This window comes from Corythoichthys intestinalis, chromosome 12 (assembly GCF_030265065.1).
Source record: "Corythoichthys intestinalis isolate RoL2023-P3 chromosome 12, ASM3026506v1, whole genome shotgun sequence".
Lineage (NCBI taxonomy): Eukaryota > Metazoa > Chordata > Actinopteri > Syngnathiformes > Syngnathidae > Corythoichthys > Corythoichthys intestinalis.
The window spans coordinates 12,747,360-12,771,122 of record NC_080406.1 but is presented as its reverse complement, the minus strand read 5'-3'; the positions used below and the strand labels follow the sequence as shown (position 1 = coordinate 12,771,122).

The following is a 23,763-nucleotide window of genomic DNA, read 5'->3' as shown; positions in this document are numbered from 1 at the left end:
CTATAATATTAATGCTAGATATTTTTTTAAGAATTGTTTTGAATCATGTGGAAAAGGCGAAGTCAGTGTTCTGAATGTTTACATTCCATTCTTTTGCACTATAGCTAATGCTATCAGCATGCGACCTCATTTTTTATTTGTTATTTATTGTTGTTATTTACGTGTTTATTTGTACTTTAATAAATCAAGTATTTGATACACTGCCAATGAGTTTTCCCATTGGCAGTGTATCAAATACTTGTTCTCCCCACTGTATAAATATATTATATATATATATATATATATATATATATATATATATATATATATATATATATATATATACATATATAGGTGTGTGTGTATATATACAGTATATAGACACACACTGTATGGCTCTCGTTGAATCATATTTTAAAATATGTTGACTGTTTTGGCTCTCTCTGTCAGAAAGGTTCCCGTCACTAATTATATTGATAAGGATGTGAATCGAGAACCGGTTCCTATATTGAACTGGTTCCATGCAGTTCAATTCCATAGAATTGTTTGGCTGTTTATCTAATGATTCTCTTATAGATTCCAACCAGCACGGATTACGTCATGTAATTTATACATGTTATACGCGCTCATTTCTGCAAGTAAGACTACGTTATTATTCAAAGAGTGACCACTTACCTAGTGCATTGATTTTCACAGACCAGGTCATTATTCATGAGACTACCTAAAGAAATGGTGATTTTTCCCAAAAAGTCTATTAATGGGTCTATCGTATTCCTCGTCGAATACTCAATAAGAAAAATATACATGCATCTAAAATAATCATAAACGATTTTATTAGCAATTTTAATACTCATATCGGTCGGTAGTGTTTTTTTCGGAATAATTTTAATTTGGTAGGTTGTAGGACCAACCTGACTACTGATTTCACACAAAAATATATACCTCCACATCTGATGGTGGTATTTTTGTGTTGCTACGACTAACGGAAGTGGATGTTCGAAATTACTTCCCGAAATATACCTGACCACTACAGCCAATCAGCGTATTTTCGCCTGTAATTCGAGATAGGATGTTCCTATTGTTCCCAAACCACTTTTATTCTACTCAGTATCAAAATGCCTTTCCATAGAGTACCCCAACTATGTCTAGGACATTAACAAATCCAAGTTAATGGAGGACTGTGCTAAAATTCCTCTTATATTGTATGAGATCCAACCGTCCTTATGTAATTACGCCAACCTAATTATAAACTTGTTAATATTTGGGACAGCAAAAGAGATACTCTGCCCCTGTTGTCTGGACTAGCTGGACACTTTCTGTGTGTGCAGGCTATCTCCACCCCATCTGAGAGGATGTTCTCCACTGCTGGAGACACCATAATTCCAGAACGATCACGTATCCTACCTGAAAAAGCAGACATGCTTATTTTTCTGCGAAAGAATAGTTAATTTTGCACATTTGCACGACACACTGTTCTGTTGTATTTGACAGTATTTGTCTTTTTTTATTATTATTATTGAGTGCTATCAGCTCATATGTCCTTTTAAAAAGTTTTTTTTTTTTTTTTAATCTCTATTAGAAAAATGTTTCAGTAAAATGTTACACATCCTTGTCTATGCCACAATTACATATTGCCACATTTAAAATTCGAGGCTTTGGGCCTCTTTTGACCTCGTTGTGAGTTTGTAAGGTTGTGACTTGTGATTAAACAAACTAGGTGCCAATCAAAATGTTTGTTCTTTTTCCCTAAATTAGAATCAATATAGAATCGAATCATTTAGCAATATCGATAATGGAATCGGAATCGGAAAAATCCTAGTCCAAATAATAACCAGACTTTAAAAAATGAATGCATGCTCTTTTCTCCAGGCTAGATTATTTTCACAATCATAAATCACCCTCTGGCTTCCAGTTAGCTCAGAACGCCCGATACATTGCATCACCTCATCACCTTGAGCATCATTACATTGGTTTCCAGTTAGTATTGCAAAAAAAGCACTTTTGGGTCTTGCTCTGAGTTACATAATCGAATATTAACTCCCTTTGAGCTGACCCACAGCCTCTGAACCTCGAGGGAGGGCTATCTTGTTGTTCCAAACAACCTGCCAGGGAAGATAAATCTGTGACATGTATTAAATCAATGACTTTTATGTGATCTTGTCTGACTTTTTTCCCAACCTACCGTATTTTTCGGACTATTAAGTCGCACCTGAGTATAAGTCGCACCAGCCATAAAATGCCCAACGAAGAGGAAAAAAACATATATAAGTCGCACCGGAATATAAGTCGCATTTTGGGGGGAAATTAACTTGTTAAAATACAATACATAGCACAGTAATGTGATATTGAAAGGAAATATGTAATACAAATACAATAGAGAACAAATGCTGAATAAGTGTTGAGTATTGTGGCGAGCGACGTGGGGAAGAATCACAAGTTTAACTTTTATTTCACACTTGCTGCTCTTGTGCCCCATACACTGCACGACTCCAAGAAACAACGCACTTTATTGAACACAACGCACATGCAATAACTTTTGCAACCACGGCTCCCAGTCACCCTTGCCCAACTTCCCATCATGCATTTGGGCGGAACACATAACAATCGCCACAGTTTAATAATGTTACATGATGCATGAACAATGAAATGCGAATGTTTTGTCCTCACCAAGATGCTACGGCTCGATCCTGGCTATACAACTCCCAAATGACGATGCTATAATTTGCTGACTTTATTTTGGCCGTCTTTCTGACACCATTATTTGAAGACTGAAACTCAAAATACAAAATAATACAAATCCATTTCATCCTCGATACCAAACAGGTTCGCATCAACGTAAATAAATGATAGTTCGCTGCTATTACAGCAATGACACAAACGCTTAGCATGTGTTCGCTAGTAGGGTTGTTCCGACCATGTTTTTTTGCTCCCGATCCGATCCCGATCGTTTTAGTTTGAGTATCTACCGATCCCGATATTTCCCGATCTGATTGCTTTTTTTTTGCTCCCCATTCAATTCCAATCATTCCCGATAATTTTTCCCGATCATATACATTTTGGCAATGCATTAGGAAAAAAATGAATAAAACTCGGACAAATATATACATTCAACATACAGTACATAAGTACTGTGTTTATTATGACAATAAATCCTCAAGATGGCATTTACATTATCAACATTCTTTCTGTGAGAGGGATCCACGGATAGAAAGACTTGTAATTCTTAAAGGACAAATGTGACTTTGTATATTGTGACTAAATATTGCCATCTAGTGGATTTTTATGAGCTTTCAGTAAATGATAATTCAGCCATTTAACTTCTGCCCAAATGCATGACGGGAAGTGCAACCATGACTGTGCGTAATGGTACCAATTGATATATCTTCTCAGCGTTGGGCAATATAATAGGGTGTTAAGAAAAAGATCAACTACTACCTTTCTTCCCCACATTGCTTTCCTCGATATTTCTGATTGTTGATAGAGGGATTGTAAGGCTTTAGCCAATTAAAAATGGCTTTAAAGGCTGCCAAAATTCGCTCTACTCATTTTATGTTGCCTTTTAGTTCTGTGTATACGTAATACGGTGCCATTATAGATTAAACGTGACAATGTGTGAGTGGGTAGTGCAGCGCATGCGTTAATTGCGTTAAATATTTTAATATTATTACCGCCGTTGACGCGATAAATTTGACAGCCCCACTTTAAGGCAAATCTAAAGACTCTGGATGAGTGTAAGACATTTTGTCTTTAACGTTAAATACAATTAGAAAACGATTTAATTAAAAAAAAAAAACATATATATATATATATATATATATATATATATATATATATATATATATATATATATATATATATATATATATTAAAAAAGGCATGTCCGATATTTTTTTGCCGATTCCGATACTTTGAAAATGACATGATCGGACCCGATCGATCGGGATGCTGATCGATCGGGACATCTCTATTCGCTAGCATTAGCATATCGTTCAAACAACAACACAACTGGCTCTAAGTGTCCAATTGCTGGTGGAAAACACACAACAAATACAACAGAAAAGATGATACACACAGGCGCTGCCTTTGTAGAGATATTTTACAAGCATAAACAATGAACATAGGTTTGCAGCCGTGTTTCTCTCTCTCTCTCTCTCTCTCTCTCTCTCTCTCTCTCTCTCTCTCTCTCTCTCTCTCTCGCCTACTCGCTCGGACGCTGCGTAGCTTTTTCTGGCATGTGAGCGCTCTTCTTCGCGTAAACAAGTGCGAGTGCGCCCCCACTTGGGCGTGAAAGCGCCACAAATTAAAAGCATGCATTTCAATATAAAACAGTCAATTTTACAGTCAAACACACATTGCCAAAGGCAGAACAGGAACGTGGCCATAGCTATTAAGAGTTATTCAGATAACTATAGCATAAAGAACATGCTAACAAGTTTACCAAACCATCAGTGTCACTCCAAAACACCAAAATAACATGAGAAATGATATAATAACTAGAGCTGGGAATGTTTTGTACTCTAGTTCCAAAATTGTTCAAAAATCCTCTCAGGCTAAACCAAACTACTATTTTAGTATCAAGTTAACATATAACAGTCAACAAATATACAAAAATAACAGTAAATAAAATACTCCATTCTCCATTCTGTATCAGCAGCTTTAAACTACATTCAATTAATTTAATGTCGTGAATCAACCTTTACAGTCGTTAAAATTGCTCCCGTTATTCCATAATTCCCCTCCTGTCTACTTTTGACATGTCAAAGTTTTAAAACTGTTTCATCATTTAAAGATAGATTCAAGACAAGATTTTGCCGATTCAGGAGTATTTTAGCTAAAAAGTTAATTAGGTTCGCTACAACAGAGCCTTTTCGAGAAGTCTACTGCTTTAAGATGGCGGCCATTTACTAACGCCGGCAAGTCTGTCATTTCGCATCTCTGTTCAATAATACATGTTCTAACACCGCCGTCGTCTGTCATTTTGCATCTACTTCTACATATATACGATATCTACTAGGGTTGTTCCGATCATGTTTTTTTGCTCCCGATCTGATCCCGATCGTTTTAGTTTGAGTATCTGCCGATCCCGATATTTCCTGATCCGATTGCTTTTTTTTTTTTGCTCCTGATTCAATTCCAATCATTCCCGATAATTTTTCCCAATCATATACATTTTGGCAATGCATTAAGAAAAAAATGAATAAAACTCGGATGAATATATACATTCAACATACAGTACATAAGTACTGTATTTGTTTATTATGACAATAAATCCTCAAGACGGCATTTACATTATTAACATTCTTTCTGTGAGAGAGAGATCCACGGATAGAAATACTTTGTATATTGTGACTAAATATTGCCATCTAGTGTATTTGTTGAGCTTTCAGTAAATGATACTGTGGCTATGCCCAAATGCATGATGGGTGGGTGTAACACGCCTTTAGCAACCATGACTGTGCGTAGTGCTACCAATTGATATATCTTCTCTGCGTTGGGAAATAACATTGGGTGTTAAGAAAAAGATCAGTTGCTACCTTGCTTCCCCACACTGCTTCCCACGATATTTCTAATCCTAGGGAGAGGGATTGTAAGGCTTTAGCCAATTAAAAAAAGGCTCCTAAGGCTGCCAAAATTCTTTCTACTCATTTTACACTGCCTTTTAGCTCTCTATATAGGTAAAACGGCGCCATTACAGATTGTGCGCGACAATGCATGAGTGGGTCGTGCAGCGCATGCATTAATTGCATTAAATATTATAACGTGATACATTTTTTAAAAAATTAATTACCGCCATTATCGGGATAAATTTGATAACCCTATCTTAAGCCTAAACTAAATACTCTGGATGAATGTAACATATTATGTCTGTAACATTAAATACAATTAGAAAATGATTTAATTAAAAAAAAAATATATACAGTATATATTAAAAAAAGGCATGTCCGATATTTTTTTGCCGATTCCGATACTTTGAAAATGACGTGATTGGACCTGATCGATCGGGACATCTCTAATATTTACTGTAGCCGTATGTTTGTAGCAACTAGCAACTGGGCGTTGTTTGTAACTGCTGTTGGCCCCAGTCAGGTATGATTGTTTTTTTATCTAGCGGCATGAGTTGAACATAATATTTACTCTCGGTCCGTTCCTCATTGCGTCCCAAAGACCGCGCTGACTTTGTTTTACTTCCGCTTTACCTGGTATAATTCAATAATCGGAATTTGGATGTTTGTGAATCGTTCTCGAATCTTCCACGGCCGAATCGCGAATAATCTAAGAATCGGAAATTTCGCACGCCTCTAGTGGGTATGGTGTTCTTCGGATGCAATTCAGTATTCTTTCTCCTCCAAACACTGTGTTTCTACTCTTGTATGTCTTCCATTTTCTAATAATTGCTCCCACAGCTGATTTCTTTACACCAAGCGTTTTACCTATTGCAGATTCAGTCTTCCCAGTCTGGTGCACATGTACAATTTTGTCTCAGGTGTCCTTCGACAGCTCTTTGGTCTTGGCCATAGTGGAGTTTGGAGTGTGACTGACTGAGGTTGTGGACAGGTGTCTTTTATACTGATAATGAGTTAAAACAGTTGCCATTAATACAGGTAACGAGTGGAGCCTCGTTAGACCTCATTAGAAGAAGTTAGACCTCTTTGACAGACAGAAATCTTGCTTGTTTGTAGGTGACCAAATACTTATTTTCCACGCTAATTTGGAAATAAATTCTTTAAAAATCAAACAATGTGATTTTCTGTTTTTTTTTCTCCACACTCTGTCTCGCATGGTTGAGGTTTACCCATGTTGACAATTACAGGCATCTTTAATCTTTTCAAGTAGAAGAACTTGCACAATTGGTGGTTGACTAAATACGTATTTGCCCCACTGTTAGCTGCACACAGACAACTTTTCATTGTGTCAAAGTGTCATTCATTCATTCATTCATTAAGAATCGGAAATTTCGCACGCCTCTAATAATAATATGTTAATAATTTCACACATAAGTCGCTCCTGAGTATAAGTCGCTCCCCCAGCCAAACTATGAAAAAAAACTGCAACTTATAGTCCGGAAAATACTGTACAGAGACTAAATTCATATTGTTCAGTGTTTATATTCTCTTTGTTGTTGTGTTTTTCTTTAGCTAGATTCTATAAAGGTTTGTGTTTATGTTTGGGGTTTGTCTGCTTGTGCTTGCAAGCTCAAAGCACTTTGTAAACATTTATTTTCAAAGGCGCCATGTGAATAAAGTAATTTATAGCCATCTTTTCATAGGACCCAGTTAATATTTGTTTTCATGAGCAAAACAGGGAGGTTTGTGCTTGTGATATTTAATGTTTTTGAGTTTTGCATGATGCCAAAGATGTTGACCTGAGGCTGCTGCCATCGAGTGTGATGATGAATCACTCTGGAGGGGAAAAAAAAGGTCAGACAGAAACCTTTGGCATGTTGGGTTTTATAGGTCACGTCTGGTATGCCACAAAACATCCCTGGCAAAAAGGGGTCTCTTTGCACATGCGGAACTCCAAAAGAATTCTGGACAAACAGTGGGCGGAGGAAGTTGAACGTGAAGTATCATGTGTCTGGGCAAACCTTTCTTGTTGAGTTTGCAAACCCCATCATTTCTCCATGCAGCAGTCGTTATTGTACCAGCATCTGGCCAGCAGCTGAAAACTATTAGGATCAGTTCCTTTCTGCTGTTCCACCCTAGTTTAGAGGCACGTAAGTCGCTTTTATCCTCACTGTTGTTGTTTGCATGCTTTTGCCCAAAAACATGCTGGCAGGTTTCTCTAGTAAAGTCAAGGTGCTGTGTTTGACATGTAAGAGTAAGTGTGCCATCCTGCTTCGAAGTAATTTCAACAGAAAGTCTTCACTTACGTAGTAGCGTTCCTTAGCCAGAGTGAGTTCAGAGAAAAGAATACAAAAGAATCTTTGTCGGGTTTCTATCGCTTCGAATGATGTCACGACTTCAGTGCTGATGTTTTGACGTCTGCTGCATTTGGGTCCTGTTAGTGGGTGACATCAGAAGTTTAGGCGCTAATCTGAATGTCTTCGCTGTTGTTGTTTTTCTTTAAATTGGTTATATTGTGATGTATTCACCATGCTGAAAAAAAGATTTTACTGAGTCAAAGTGGGCGTTGTTTTTTTTCCCAAAAACATTCTTCCTCAAGCTAAATACCAAATGTTTGAGTCATGGGAGTTGAATTGTTGGACTCAGTACATTTTTAGTTTTGTTAGCATAAATAGTACCAGATAAGTGAAAAATTTATTCATTGATTTTTGTCTTTGCGGATGGAGGTTTTTGGGTGAAACCTAAAAAGTGCTTTTCATATGAAGGGAAGTGCTCTAACTTTTTGTGTTCAGAAGTTTTTCCAGTCAGCCAACCATAACATAACAAAAATTAAACTTAACTAATGTACACATGTGCACATGAATTGAAAAATTGCTTTCCATTGACAAAAATAAGTCAATGGTATGATACAAAATTTCTCATTTTTTCGAGAAACATTTGTAAAGTAATGGGCTAATTAATTGGTCAGTCCATATTGTATACCTGTATGTTCTATAGGACTTAAAGCAACACTTTGTAACTTTTCAGTTTTGGTCGATTTTAGCGACACCAGTGGACAATAGCGGTAGTGTTTTGCCATAAGGACAACTACGTTTCCCATGAGGATCAGCACTGCATTTCCCTTGAGGACCAGCGCCCACAATGTCTTAAAATCCTCAATCAATCAATCTCCCGGTCGCCTGCGGATAGATTAAACAACATTTCTGTTTCCAGCAGCTGTGTGAAGGATGAATAGTAATAATAAGGTAATGAATCCAGTCGTGGCTAAACTATAGCATATGATGGTTAGCAACCATGTGGCGTTGTGTTACTTTGCCATCTTTCGTTTGCACAAAAGCATTGGCATTAACCTGTCTTTATAATGAATGGGGAAAGGTTGGAAGTGACGTTTATATATATATATATTTTTTTTGTGTGTGTGGCAGGTAGGGTTGGGCATCGAGCATCGATGGGATCCGGGACTAACACTCTGGTTCACCCGGAACAGTTCGAATTTTTAAAATTTCGTTTTCAAGTTTTGATGCCTGAACCACCTAAACGGGAAAAATAGCTGCCTAACACCACAAAGGAGAAGCCACATGAAGAGTAGCTCCGTTATGAGCAAATCAAATGAAGTGGCAAATTTAGCTTAGCACAAAAACACTTCGCTTCACATAAATGACAACAAAGTGACAAAATAAACACACAGAAATTATATCAGAACCTCTGTTAAAATGTGCAAACTTGCAGATTTTGTTTTATCAAGGGTTCCCACCGATGTCTAGTATAGAGGAGGTGGCTTGCATCTTTACACCTCAAGGCTTCTTTGCCAACAAATAATGTAATCTTATTTTTGCCTGCTGCTTCCAGTAAGTCACCACTTGGAAAGCCAAGCACATAGCAAAAACAAAGAAAAACTGTCCGGAGTTACAATAGTGACATCTTGTAAATGGATAAACAATAGATCAGTTTAGAAAGAAATCAAACTTAGAAATTAGTCAACTAAAGATCAAGGGACAGAACACTCTCCGCTTAACTAACTTGTAGAAATACCACCTAAAACAAACAATGCAATACAATAAATGCTTGCAGCATAAGACACTCTGAAACATAGGCAAAACAATATGTGTAAATGTTTTCTCCGTGAGCTTTTGGAAAAATAAACATCTTTGTGAAAGTGCACCCTTGTGGAAAGAAAATTTGTCATGTTCAAGTTCAAAGACCGATATGTATATACAAGTTAAAAATAGCCCTGTGAGAAATTCATAGCAATGTTAATTGAAAGTTCATATAACAAAAAAACAAAAAAAATCGATAGAATAAGAAATTTAATTTAAACTATGCAATTTTTTATAAGAATGGTCAAATTTTTCCCAGGTGAATAAAATGTAAGACTTGAATGTCCTATTATTACCATTATAAATAGCGTGGGTTCATTCCCACTATGTGGCTGTGTCATTGTCAGTGTGAATGGTTTTCTATCTGTGTGTGCCCTACAACTGTCTGGTGATTAGTTTATGGTGTAGTCCGCCTTTTGGCTAAAGTCAGCAGGGATGGACTCCAGCACACCACAACCCTGACAAGGATAAGCAGTGTTGAAAGTGGATGCATACTTTGTCATTGACTTAGCGATCATAAATCGACAAAAACAAATTCGGTTGATCTCTGTGATCAGCTGTTACATTGTTAACCGAACATATTGTGGTGCTTATGGAAACTGACTTTTGAACAGTTAACAGGTAATTGAATTCTATTTTGTACTTTCACTGTTGTCTTATGTACACTAAGTAGAAAGTACAGCAATTTTTTGGGACCCCAAAGCTATCCTTCGCGGACTCCCGTTTAAGAAGCATCTCTGTATAGTAGTTCTATTTGGGGATGAACATTAACCATGTGTTTGGAAAAAATTTCCTGGTCTAAAAACCATGGGTGGTATAACAGGATGTTGCTGCAGTTGGTAAACACACTGCAACTCTCTAGAAAGTTGTCATAGTGGTGTCAAGTCTGAGTGTGCGGGCATATGTGTGTTCGTGTGGTTGTGTCACGTCTCCTGAGAGGGTCCTGCTGAGTCACCAGACAGGATACTGCTATTAAAGCAGGCCAAACATTGCAGCTGCCAATCATACCAAATGACATCACAGGCAGGTGTCAGTACAAGCTTCGCACCTTCGTATTTTGTAATTTTGAGTTATGGCTCAGTGTTGTTTGTTATAAGGATTTTGGAGTGTCTTCAATGCCAAAAATAATTGGTGCTGTATTAACAATATATTTTGTTTTTCTGAATATTTTGCTGGTCTTTTATTAACTTGTATCCCCCCCAACCACCATGGTGGTTTTGTGTGTGTATTTTCATACTGGAACAGTTTGTAGAGTTTGGTCAACTACTCTATATTTGTTGCACATTAGAATTGAGAAGGCTTATTAAGGTGCTTTTTTCAGTAATAATTTGTTTGCTTACGTAAAAAGACTTAACTTGCATATTAGAGTACATAAATTAACTTGTCTTGAGTTGCTGTTATGCAGTGTGAATCACTATTCAATGCCGATCAGGCCTGAAAAGAATGGGCCATTTTGTTGACTATACGACAAATCAGTTGCTGTTCTATGGTTTTTGTGAAACAGGGTCCATCCAATAAGGGGCCACATGTAACCCTCAGCGGCCAAGTGTCACTGCCGTCTTTGTTCAGTGTTTGTTTTGGTCAACAAGGCAATATGCAGATTATCCTCTATGTGGCTGTAAAAACATCTTTTTCCTTGACAGCCTCAAGCAAAGATGAATTAGAGTAGTTTACTAGGGTTTTTCCGATCATGTTTTTTTGCTCCCGATCCGATCCCGATCGTTTTAGTTTGAGTATCTGCCGATCCCGATATTTCCCGATCTGATTGCTTTTTTTTTTCTTCTCCCGATTCAATTCCAATCATTCCCGATAATTTTTCCCGATCATATACATTTTGGCAATGCATTCAGAAAAAAATGAATAAAACTCGGACGAATATATACATTCAACATACAGTTTATAAGTACTGTATTTGTTTATTATGAGAATAAATCCTCAAGATGGCATTTAAATTATTAACATTCTTTCTGTGAGAGGGATCCACGGATAGAAAGACTTGTAATTCTTAAAGGATAATGTGACTTTGTATATTGTGACTAAATATTGCCATCTAGTGGATTTTTATGAGCTTTCAGTAAATGATACTGCAGCCATTTAACTTCCACCCAAATGCATGATGGGAAGTGCAACCATGACTGTGCGTATTGGTACGAATTAATATATCTTCTCAGCGTTGGGAAATAAAATAGGGTGTTAAGATAAAGATCACCTACTACCTTTCTTCCCAACATTGCTTCCCACGATATTTCTAATCGTTGAGAGAGGGATTGTAAGGCTTTAGCCAATTAAAAAAAGGCTTCAAAGGCTGCCAAAATTCTCTCTACTCATTTAACGTTGTCTTTTAGCTCTATGTATACGTAATACGGTGCTATTATAGATTGAACGCGATAATGCTTGAGTGGGTAGTGCAGCGCATGCGTTAATTGCGTTAAATATTTTAATGTTATTACCGCTGTTGACGCGATAAATTTGACAGCCCTACTTTAAGCCAAAACTAAAGACTCTGGATGAGTGTAAGACATTTTGTCTGTAACGTTTAATACAATTAGAAAACGATTTAATAAAAAAAAATATATATATATAAGGCATGTCCGATATTTTTTTGCCGATTCCGATACTTTGAAAATGACGTGATCGGACCCGATCGATGGCATCACATCTTTATAGTTTACCTCCGTGAAGTTAGCCCCCCATTAGACACAAATTTATATCAAAAAGGTTGTCAATCATTTGTGATGTTTGTGCTTTTTGTGCAGTAAAAAAATAGTTTTTGCTGCTATCGTTTTTGAGATATTTGCAATTCTTTCGTAGGTCAATCTGAGCTCAACCAGCCCCCCGTTATTATTAAAAATGGCTAAAAATAGTGTCAATCGTTTGTGCCTGTTTGTGTTGTAAACATTTTTTTGTTTGAGCTGCAATGGTTTTGTAGATATTATGATTTTAATTTGTAGTGATGACGTCACGCAGCCCCCCACATCTATGGCGGAACGGAACTGCAATGGTGCCATTCGTTTGTGCTGTAAAAAGTTGGGGTTGGTTGATCTCAGATTGACCTATAGAAGTGGAACTATCTCAAAAACAATAGCAGCACAAACGAAACTTTTAACAACACAAAAATAGCACAAACGATTGACATTTTCATATAAATTTGCATCCGATGAGGGGCAAACATCAGAAGTGTAAAGTAATAAAATGTGTTATAATTTGTATTTAATCCTGCTGTGTGCAAGTAAAACTACAATACATGAAACAATAATGTTAATCACTTTTTTGAAAAACCATTTTAAAAATGAAAAGCAGCATTAATATTTAACATACTCGAGAAACAAATCTAATTCTCTCTCACTTCAGAAAAAAAGCGTTTGCCGATTGCCATGATTTGTGCTAAAATGGGAACGAGCATTTCAGGGGTCATTCAAATTAGAGGTGGGACTAGATGTGGCCCCACCCCCAAAGCCACCACTGGAGAAAATTACAGTATATCTTTGCTGCAAGCGTTTTGGTTTGTCTAACGCCTATATATAAGTGATATTACAAGTTAAACACACATTTAAGAAATGACTCAAATCAGTTACGGTAGCCTATGTCCAAATATGACCTGCAGTGAGCTTCTTCCTAATTGTACCATGTTTGATATACAGTGTTAGTTCTATTACATTGCTGAGCTATGAACATTTTTCACATTAACTTTGACCCAATAATTGCTTAGACTTTGATAAATTGCAAATGCCAGTCAACGCTTAACATTTTTCCATTTTTTGAAATCACCAGGGCAAAAGCTAATTTGTTTGCAATAGTAAGGGCTAAGATTGTCCTTATGTGGCCAGACTTGCATATTTTCCCGCACAGTAATAGGATATATTGATCGTGGGGACATGTAGTAGCTGACAGCTACCTAGTCTTGGGCAGTTTGTCCTCACAGATTGCTGAACTCTCTGGGTAATTGATGCAAAAACCTGAAAGTGTTTGGTTGGAAGACATGCCGTGGAGATGGATGTTTTTTATTACCGGAAGAAGTCAATTCAATGTGGGGAGTTTGTCCAATTGCAGAGAAATGAGAAAAGAAAGCAAGGTGCTTTATACTTAAAACCTGTTGCTATGATTCGTTTTATGGTAAAATATGGAAGATGAATGAATGAATAATTCCTTGAGCTCTCCTCATGAACATCAGTGTTGTCAGTTTGGGAAAAAAAATCTTGTTTTTGAAATCAACTGTTAAATGAAGCAGTATACTCATCCTTGAGTTACAAACGGGCTGCGTTCCTACGCTGGTGTCGTAACCCGAATTTTCACCGAAGTTAGATCTCACTGCAGGAGGCAATGTTGACGTGAAAAGTTTTTAAATGCTGTGCCTAAATGCACCGCGTGTTGAGAGAGAGAGAGATGACGTTGGCTACGGCTTACAGTAGTCGTGTCCTATGCTTTCGGTTTGCAAATAAACCATTGAAAAAACTAACGAAGTTGATGTTGTCATTGTAGATGCTACAATATATTAAAATATAAATAAAATGTATATAATTATATAAAATATAAAAATAAGATGCTGTACTTTTACTTGAGAGTTGGTTGGAGGAGAAGGAGGGAGGCTGTGAGAGGAATCATGTGCACTGACTGTTTGTGACGTAAGGTCCGTTTCAACACAAAACTGAATGCAGCGTATCTTTACCGATGTTCGTCGGTGTCTCTCCTTTCTCCGATGTTTTTATAATGTCACAGTAGCATTCGATACAGTCGACCATACAGTCCTTGTATCTTGTTTAGAACACTTCATAGGTTTAAATTAGGGGTGCACAATATTAATTTTTTGACACCGATACCGATATCGATAACTTCTTGCTCCCCAAGGCCGATACCGATAAGATAATATGTCTATAATTTTTCAATGTATATATATATATATATTTACGAGTTTTTAAACACCTGTAGGTCAAAAATCCAGTGGTTGATTCAGCATAGATTTGCCTTTGACCAAACCAGAATTTTCATGATGACATGAACATTATTATAATGAACAAAACAAAGGCATGAACAGTTTTGACTTAAAAAAAGTGGCCATATTAATTTCTTCAAATAAATATAATTTGAGTCAATCACAATCAATCAGTCAATATCATTGACGATGTGTTCCCATAAACAACGAGAACTGATCTAAAACAAACATAAACCCAACATGTATTGTGCTTTGTCAGCAGATAAAACATTTGGTGCAACAGGAGAGAAGACTTTTGTCGTCTTGGTCCATGAAACAACTTTCTTAACGTGGCAATTATAGAACAGCAAGCCTATCAATAACCAAAAGGCCTTTCAAGAACTTGGAAACATAACACTGTAAAATGAAAAATTTGCTAATTGCCATAGTAAGGTTTATAACTCATTGAAGGAAAAATACAGCCTGTAGAACACTAACAAAACTTTGCATAATGGCAAAACAGCAGTGGAAACAAACGCTCACATCCCAATCCGACACCGTGCCAAAAATATTATTAATAGGCCCGATAATATATATTGTTATTGGAGTTATTGGGAAGACATCATAATTCCTATTATCGGACCGATAATGATCGGACCGATAATTATCGTGCACCTCTAGTTTAAATCGTACCTGAGATTGGGGAATTTTCCTCCTCACAAACTTCTCTGTCTTGCGGGGTGCCACAAGGCTCTATCTTAGGGCCTGTTCTCTTTGAAGAAAAAAAAAAAAACAAAAAACGTAATATCTCTTTTATATCGCTTTATTTGCTGTTTTGACTTTTATCACGATGCACTGTTTTTTTTTTTTTCTTTCTTTTTTTTCCTCTTAATTTCATTGTATAATACTTTTTTGCCTTTTATTTATCACAAACAATGTTTGTCTTTGTTGTAAAGCACTTTGAGGACCTTTCGGGTTTTTGTAAAGGGCTATATAAATAAATGTGATTGATTGATTGATTGATTGATTGATTGATTGATTGATTAAGCGTTGTTTCCATTGTAATTGCTTTTCTTTTGCTGGGCCAGTTCAGCTAGAAGACTCTTTTTTTGGGGGGGCCATAATGTGAAAAAACCAGGGCGAAAAAGGCTGAGATACATCCAGCGCATAAACATACACAAGCAGTATGCACTAGCTTGGGACTAAATGGCAGACGAGACTCGGGCGTCGTAAAGTTGAAACGTCGTAGGTCGAGGGCATCGTAACCCGAGGGCTCCCTGTAGTGGTAAATGCTAAAAGTTTTCCGAAGAATGCATGGAATCGCACTCTTGAAAGATTACAAAGCTGACGAACTGTTTGTTTTCCCCATTTCATTATAGACTGCTTGTTCTAGTTTAATGTGTTTTTCCTCTGCTCTCCTAGGTGGAATATCTCAATACATTCGGGAGGAACAGCGGCGAACATTTTCCACTATGAATCGTGCCTTCAACAGGAAAAAAGGTGAGTAGTCACGGCCAATTAAGTTTGAACTGCACGAACCCATCTGAGCAGTAATAATGCTAGTCATTGTCGTAGTAAGTGTTCAGCTCGTTTGACACAAGTAAATCTCAAAAGGCCAATTTTGGGAAATGTTGAATTAAGAGTTTTAGCCATATCATTGTTTCACCCTTATTTCAAAGCAATTCACTCAGCTGGGATATATTTTGCATAATAGCATGACAAACATTTGAGTCCAAACAACAGATTATTCATCATAGAAGTACATCTCATATTAATCCAAACAGCAAAGCAGTACTCAGAAAAAAACAAAACAGGTACTGAAGAGGGAAAAACCTCTGGTCGTTATCTTAAATAACTTCACAGGAATGTACATACGGCACCCAGTTTTGAGGTGACACTGCCCAAGGAAGGACCAAGGAAAATATGGGGGTGCATTTTGTGGAAAACAGCTTAATGTGTTTACCACCATCTGTCCTGCGTCCTGCTCTTCTGCTGTAAATCAACAGGGTGGGATAATTTTTGGAGATTGTTGGGGAAATCGTACAGCGCCCAGGTGGCCCACTAGGCTATAATGATGTTTGGGTGTCATAATTCACACACCCCCTTTCCCCAAAGGACTTCTTACTTGATGATTTTGCAAGTTCTCATCAGTATGTAGCGGGATGTTTACATGGTGGATTTATCGGTACAGTTTTGTACCTGTTGATAGTCAGGCATCAGATGGTTGCCCGTTTCAATGTATTCTGCAATGATATAAAGTCATAGTTTTAAAATGGTTAGAACAGTTTCAGAAATGTTTTTAGTAGGGCTGTCAAAATCATCACGTTAACGGGCGGTAATTAATTTTTTAAATTAATCACGTTAAAATATTTGACACAATTAACTAGAGCTGGGAATCTTTGGGCACCTAACGATTCGATTACGATTACGATTCAGAGGCTCCGATTCGATTATAAAATGATTATTGATGCACCTCCCTCCTTTTTTTTTTTTTTTTAATGTTTTGTACATTAGTTCCAAAATTGTTCAAAAATCCTCTCAGGCTAAACCAAACTACTATTTCAGTATCAAGTTAACATATAACAGTAAACAAATATACAAAAATAACAGTAAATAAAAAACTCCAGTCCCCATTCTGTATCAGCAGCCTTAAACTACATTCAATTAATTTAATGTTGTGAATCAACTGTTACAGTTGTTAAAATTGCTCCCGTTATTCCATAATTTCCCTTATGTCTACTTTTGTCAAAGTTTTAACACTATTTCATCATTTAAAGATAGATTCAAGACAAGATTCTGTCGATTTAGGAGTATTTTAGATAAAAGTTAATTAGGTTCGCTACAACAGAGCCTTCTAGAGAGGTGTACTGCTTTAAGATGGCGGCTGTTTACTTACGCCGGAAAGTCTCTCATTTCACATCTCTGTTCAATAATACATGTTCTAACACCGACGTCGTCTGTCATTTTGCATCTAGTTCTACATATATATGATATCTACTGTAGCCGTATGTTTGTAGCAACTAGCAACTGGGCATTGTTTGTAGCGGCTGTCGGCCGCAGTCAGGTATGATTGTTTTTTTTTTTATCTAGCGGTATGAGTTGAACATGATATTTACTCTCGGTCCGTTCCTCATTGCGTCCCAAAGACCGCGCTGACTGTGTTTTACATCTGCTTTACCTGGTATAATTCAATAATCGGAATTTGGATGTTTGTGAATCGTTCTCGAATCTTCCACGGCCGAATCGCGAAAAATCTAAGAATCGGAAATTTCGCACGCCTCTACAATTAACGCACATGCCCGGCTCAAACAGATTAACATGACAGCAAAGGGTCATGTGCACTTGTTACTTGTGTTTTTTGGAGTTTTGTCGCCCTCTGCTGGCGCTTGGGTGCGACTGATTTTATGACCATGAGAATTGTGTAATTATTGACATCAACAATGGCGACCTACTTGTTTATTTTTTGTTGAAAATTTTACAAATTTTATTAAAACGAAAACATTAAGAGGGGTTTTAATATAAAATTTCTATAACTTGTACTAACATTTATCTTTTACAAACTACAAGTCTTCTGTCCTTGGATCGCTTTAACAGAATGTTAATGTTAATCCCATCTTGTTGATTTATTGTTATAACAAACAAATACAGTACTTATATACAGTATGTTGAATGTATATATCCATCTTGTGTCTTATCTTTCCATTCCAACAATAATTTACAAAAAAATATGGCATATTTTATAGATGGTTTGAACTGCGATTAATTACGATTAGTTGAACCCTTTGGCTTGCAGGAATTCAACCATTTCTTTTGACACAAATTGGGGCCCGTTGTCTGACACGAGTTGTGCAGGGGCTCCGAAACGACTAAACATCTCCCCTAACTTTTCAATTGCTTTTTCCGATGTGGTTGATTTCATGATGGCAACTAGGGTTGTTCCGATAATGTTTTTTTGCTCCCGATCCGATCCCGATCGTTTTAGTTTGAGTATCTACCGATCCTGATATTTCCCGATCCGATTGCTTTTTTTTGCTCCCGATTCAATTCCAATCATTCCCGATAATTTTTCCCGATCATATACTGTACATTTTGGCAATGCATTAAGAAAAAAAATGAATAAAACTCGGACGAATATATACATTCAACATACAGTTTATAAGTACTGTATTTGTTTATTATGAGAATAAATCCTCAAGATGGCATTTACATTATTAACATTCTTTTTGTGAGAGGGATCCACGGATAGAAAGACTTGTGACTTTGTATATTGTGACTAAATATTGCCATCTAGTGTATTTGTTGAGCTTTCAGTAAATGATACTGCGGCCATGCCCCAATGCATGATGGGAAGTGGAACCATGATGGGAAATAAAACCATGACTGTGCGTCGTGCTACCAATGGATATATCTTCTCTGCTTTGGGAAATAACTTAAGGTGTTAAGTAGGCCTGAACGATATTGGAAAAAACTATTGTTGCGATTTTTTTTAGGTTTGCAATATATTGCGATATTATATTGCGATATTAAAAAAAAAAAAGATCTATCTTTTTTAAAGAAATTTTCACTAAATGACTTGAATAGCTGTTTGGAAATACTTTACATAACACACCGTGACCACAGTGTATTCATATAATACCGTTTAATTTGTGAATGATGAAGATTTCTGTATGATGGTATCCAGGAAGTCATGTCTGCACAAAATAGATCATTTATTGAATACAATATTTTACACTTCAACAGCAGCAAATACATTAAATGATAAATAAAAGAGCAGGTGCATTAGTCCCCTAAGTTTTTGACAAAATATAACAATAAATAAAAACTTCTGTAAAATAACAACAAAGTTTGTCAGGAATGAACGGGCAGGCAGGCAGGTTGTTATGGACCCAAATGCAGGGAAAACGAAAAAGGCAGCGAGGCAGGTGGCAGAGAACTCAAAAAGGCTTTAATGATAACTAACAAAAGGCACAAAGTACAAAACAAAGGCTGTGGTGATCAAAAAACTATCAACAAATAACTTAGGTCACTAACAAAGGCTGAATATCAAAAACTTACTGAGACGAACACGAGGGCTAGGACAGGACTTCAACTTTGACGCAGGCACAGACATTGACATAGACATAGACAATGACGCAGTCAGGAGTGAACAGAAAATGGGAGCATATATACACAAGCAGACAAGGGATAACGAGACAAGGAACAGCTGGGTAACACAGGTGGATGCAGATTGCCGAATACACTGGGAAAACACACACAGGTGAGAGCAATGGGTAATCACAGGACAAGTCACACAAGGAGAAACCAAACACAAAACCTAACAGTACCCCCCCCTCAAGGGACGGATCCCAGACGTCCCGAGGAAACAAAAAGTCAGAAGGTTGCTCGGAGGAGGGAGCAACACCAGCCCGTCACGGCCAGTCAGGCGGGCGTCCAGGACGCCAGACGTGGGCCGATCGCACGGGTCGATCGGGAGGGCGCCCGGGGCGCCAGACATTGGGCGACCGCACAGGCAGATCAGGCGGGCGTCCCCGACGAGGTAGTGCTCGGTTGTCCATACCGCCACGTTTTGGCAGGAAACGGGGAGCAGCATCATCGGGGCGAGGGTCCGGAACAGAGTCGTCGTCGTCGTCGTCTGCTGGCGGGACAGCAGCGGTGTCGTCTGCTGGCGGGACAGCAGCGGTGTCGTCTGCTGGCGGGACAGCAGCGGTGTCGTCTGCTGGCGGGACAGCAGCGGTGTCGTCTGCTGGCGGGACAGCAGCGGTGTCGTCTGCTGGCGGGACAGCAGCGGTGTCGTCTGCTGGCGGGACAGCAGCGGAGTCGTCTGCTGGCGGGACAGCAGCGGAGTCGTCTGCTGGCGGGACAGCAGCGGAGTCGTCTGCTGGCGGGACAGCAGCGGAGTCGTCTGCTGGCGGGACAGCAGCGGAGTCGTCTGCTGGCGGGACAGCAGCGGAGTCGTCTGCTGGCGGGACAGCAGCGGAGTCGTCTGCTGGCGGGACAGCAGCGGAGTCGTCTGCTGGCGGGACAGCAGCGGAGTCGCAGGAGACTGCTGGCGGGACAGCAGCGGAGTCGCAGGAGACTGCTGGCGGAACAGCAGCGGAGTCGCAGGAGACTGCTGGCGGAACAGCAGCGGAGTCGCAGGAGGCTGCTGGCGGAACAGCAGCGGCGTCGCAGGAGGCTGCTGGCGGAACAGCAGCGGCGTCGCAGGAGGCTGCTGGCGGAACAGCAGCGGCGTCGCAGGAGGCTGCTGGCGGAACAGCAGCGGCGTCGCAGGAGGCTGCTGGCGGAACAGCAGCGGCGTCGCAGGAGGCTGCTGGCGGAACAGCAGCGGCGTCGCAGGAGGCTGCTGGCGGAACAGCAGCGGCGTCGCAGGAGGCTGCTGGCGGAACAGCAGCGGCGTCGCAGGAGGCTGCTGGCGGAACAGCAGCGGCGTCGCAGGAGGCTGCTGGCGGAACAGCAGCGGAGTCGCAGGAGTCTGCTGGCGGAACAGCAGCGGAGTCGCAGGAGTCTGCTGGCGGAACAGCAGCGGAGTCGCAGGAGTCTGCTGGCGGAACAGCAGCGGAGTCGCAGGAGTCTGCTGGCGGAACAGCAGCGGAGTCGCAGGAGTCTGCTGGCGGAACAGCAGCGGAGTCGCAGGAGTCTGCTGGCGGAACAGCAGCGGAGTCGCAGGAGTCTGCTGGCGGAACAGCAGCGGAGTCGCAGGAGTCTGCTGGCGGAACAGCAGCGGAGTCGTCGGGCACTGGAACGAAGGTCAGACGGCGAGGCGCCGGGACAGGGACTAGGCGACGAGGCGCCGGGACGGGCACCTCGGGCAGCTTGGACTTTGGCGCGGGCACTGGACTGCGTGGAATCAGCGCGGGAGGAACTGGACTGCGGGGAGCCAGCGCGGGAGGAACTGGACTGCGGGGAGCCGGCGCGGGAGGAACTGGACTGCGGGGAGCCGGCGCGGGAGGAACTGGACTGCGGGGAGCCGGCGCGGGAGGAACTTGACTGCGGGGAGCCGGCGCGGGAGGAACTTGACTGCGGGGAGCCGGCGCGGGAGGAACTTGACTGCGGGGAGCCGGCGCGGGAGGAACTTGACTGCGGGGAGCCGGCGCGGGAGGAACTTGACTGCGGGGAGCCGGCGCGGGAGGAACTTGACTGCGGGGAGCCGGCGCGGGAGGAACTTGACTGCGGGGAGCCGGCGCGGGAGGAACTTGACTGCGTGGAGCCGGCGCGGGAGGAACTTGACTGCGTGGAGCCGGCGCGGGAGGAACTTGACTGCGTGGAGCCGGCGCGGGAGGAACTTGACTGCGTGGAGCCGGCGCGGGAGGAACTTGACTGCGTGGAGCCGGCGCGGGAGGAACGGGAACCCACGACGTCAGCACCGCCGCCCGCCGTCGGCGTTGACGGCCACGCCGAGGCTTTTGCTGAGGGCCTTCAGGTGGCAGGGGCGGCAGAATAGCCCCATTAGGCCGCAGTGAGCCTGGGCGTCCCCGCAGACCACCCCGGGGGGGTCCCCGATAGATGGCCCACCGGGATCCCAGGTAGGAGTCTTTGGCCAAGATTTCAGAACGGGATATAAAGTGCGACGGGTGGAAAGAAAAATTACCAGGGGAAACGGAGGGCGTGAAATCAAAATCCAGGTCGGAGTCGGAATCAGAATGGAAATCATATGAATCGTGATCTTCAAAATCAGAAAAATCTGAATCTAAAAAAACGTGGCGAGGCAGAATATAATCAGGGGAACATGCGGATGGTCGTCGGCGTGTACGCCGGTGCTGGATTTTTCCCGCTGGGTCCACTAGTGGCTGCGTCATTCTGTCAGGAATGAACGGGCAGGCAGGCAGGTTGTTATGGACCCAAATGCAGGGAAAACGAAAAAGGCAGCGAGGCAGGTGGCAGAGAACTCAAAAAGGCTTTAATGATAACTAACAAAAGGCACAAAGTACAAAACAAAGGCTGTGGTGATCAAAAAACTATCAACAAATAACTTAGGTCACTAACAAAGGCTGAATATCAAAAACTTACTGAGACGAACACGAGGGCTAGGACAGGACTTCAACTTTGACGCAGGCACAGACATTGACATAGACATAGACAATGACGCAGTCAGGAGTGAACAGAAAATGGGAGCATATATACACAAGCAGACAAGGGATAACGAGACAAGGAACAGCTGGGTAACACAGGTGGATGCAGATTGCCGAATACACTGGGAAAACACACACAGGTGAGAGCAATGGGTAATCACAGGACAAGTCACACAAGGAGAAACCAAACACAAAACCTAACAAAGTTGTCAACATATTTGAACAAAAATATTAAATATGACAAATAAAAGAGTTGTTCACAAACTATAACAATAAATAAAAACCTCAGTAAAACAACAAAGTTGTCAACATATTTGAACAAAAATATTAAATATGACAAAAGAGTTCACAAACTATAACAATACATAAAAACCTCAGTTAAACAACAAAGTTGTCAACATATTTGAACTTAAATATTAAATCTGACTAATAAAAGTGCAAGTGCATTAGTCCCCTGAGTTGTTTACACAAAATATAACAATATAAAACTGCAAAACGGCAACAAAGTTGTAAAAATATTTCAACAAAAATATTAAGTATCAAAACTTTATGTGCAGCTGCACTATATATAGTTATTTGAAAAATACGGTTTACAATAAATTTAAATATAAAAGAAACAAACTCAATTGAACTTGTAAATAATTGAACTGAATAACTGCAAATAACTGTGATGAATAACAGAACCATTTTAACTCCCAAATTTCCTGCCTTCCTGATAGCTGTCACATTAAAAGAAGAAAAGACATTCCTTCAGCTGTGTTATGTATTTGTCTGCATATCGTCCACCTTCCTTGCTCAGCAATTCTCAACTGGGTCTCATAGGTTTTTGGCCAAGACTATTAGTTTATCCACTATAGCAGGCTTGAGACAAGAACGTTGGCATTTAACAATGTTCCCACCTGTGCTAAAAAGCCTCTGATGGGGAGCTCGTAGCAGGAATGCATAGATACCTGCGTTTTAAATGGTCCCACATGTTTGACAGATTACTTCTTGTTGAGGCAACCATGGCGAGGCACTGTCGACAGGGCTGTTTTTTGTCCCTTATAGTCTTGTTCTTGCCAAAATACTTCCAAAACTCCTTTTGGATACAGTCTTCCTTGCTCCTCCAACGTGTTGATTGCTTGCTTTCACTTTGAGAACGGGCC

The 23,763-nt window shown here is 40.1% G+C and overlaps 1 protein-coding gene across 11 annotated transcripts in view; it reads left to right on the top strand.

Moving 5' to 3' along the window:
* LOC130927168 (PTB domain-containing engulfment adapter protein 1) overlaps positions 1-23,763 on the top strand; it is a 118,199-nt gene that overhangs the window by 55,650 nt on the left and 38,786 nt on the right. For 2 of the 11 annotated variants that reach the window (XM_057852798.1, XM_057852790.1), the window contains exons 1-2: positions 7,482-7,693; positions 15,972-16,049. In XM_057852798.1, the coding sequence (XP_057708781.1) occupies positions 7,549-7,693; positions 15,972-16,049 (223 nt within the window). In that variant the 5' untranslated portion in view covers positions 7,482-7,548. The other 9 variants (XM_057852792.1, XM_057852799.1, XM_057852789.1 and 6 more) reach the window with 9 other exon arrangements.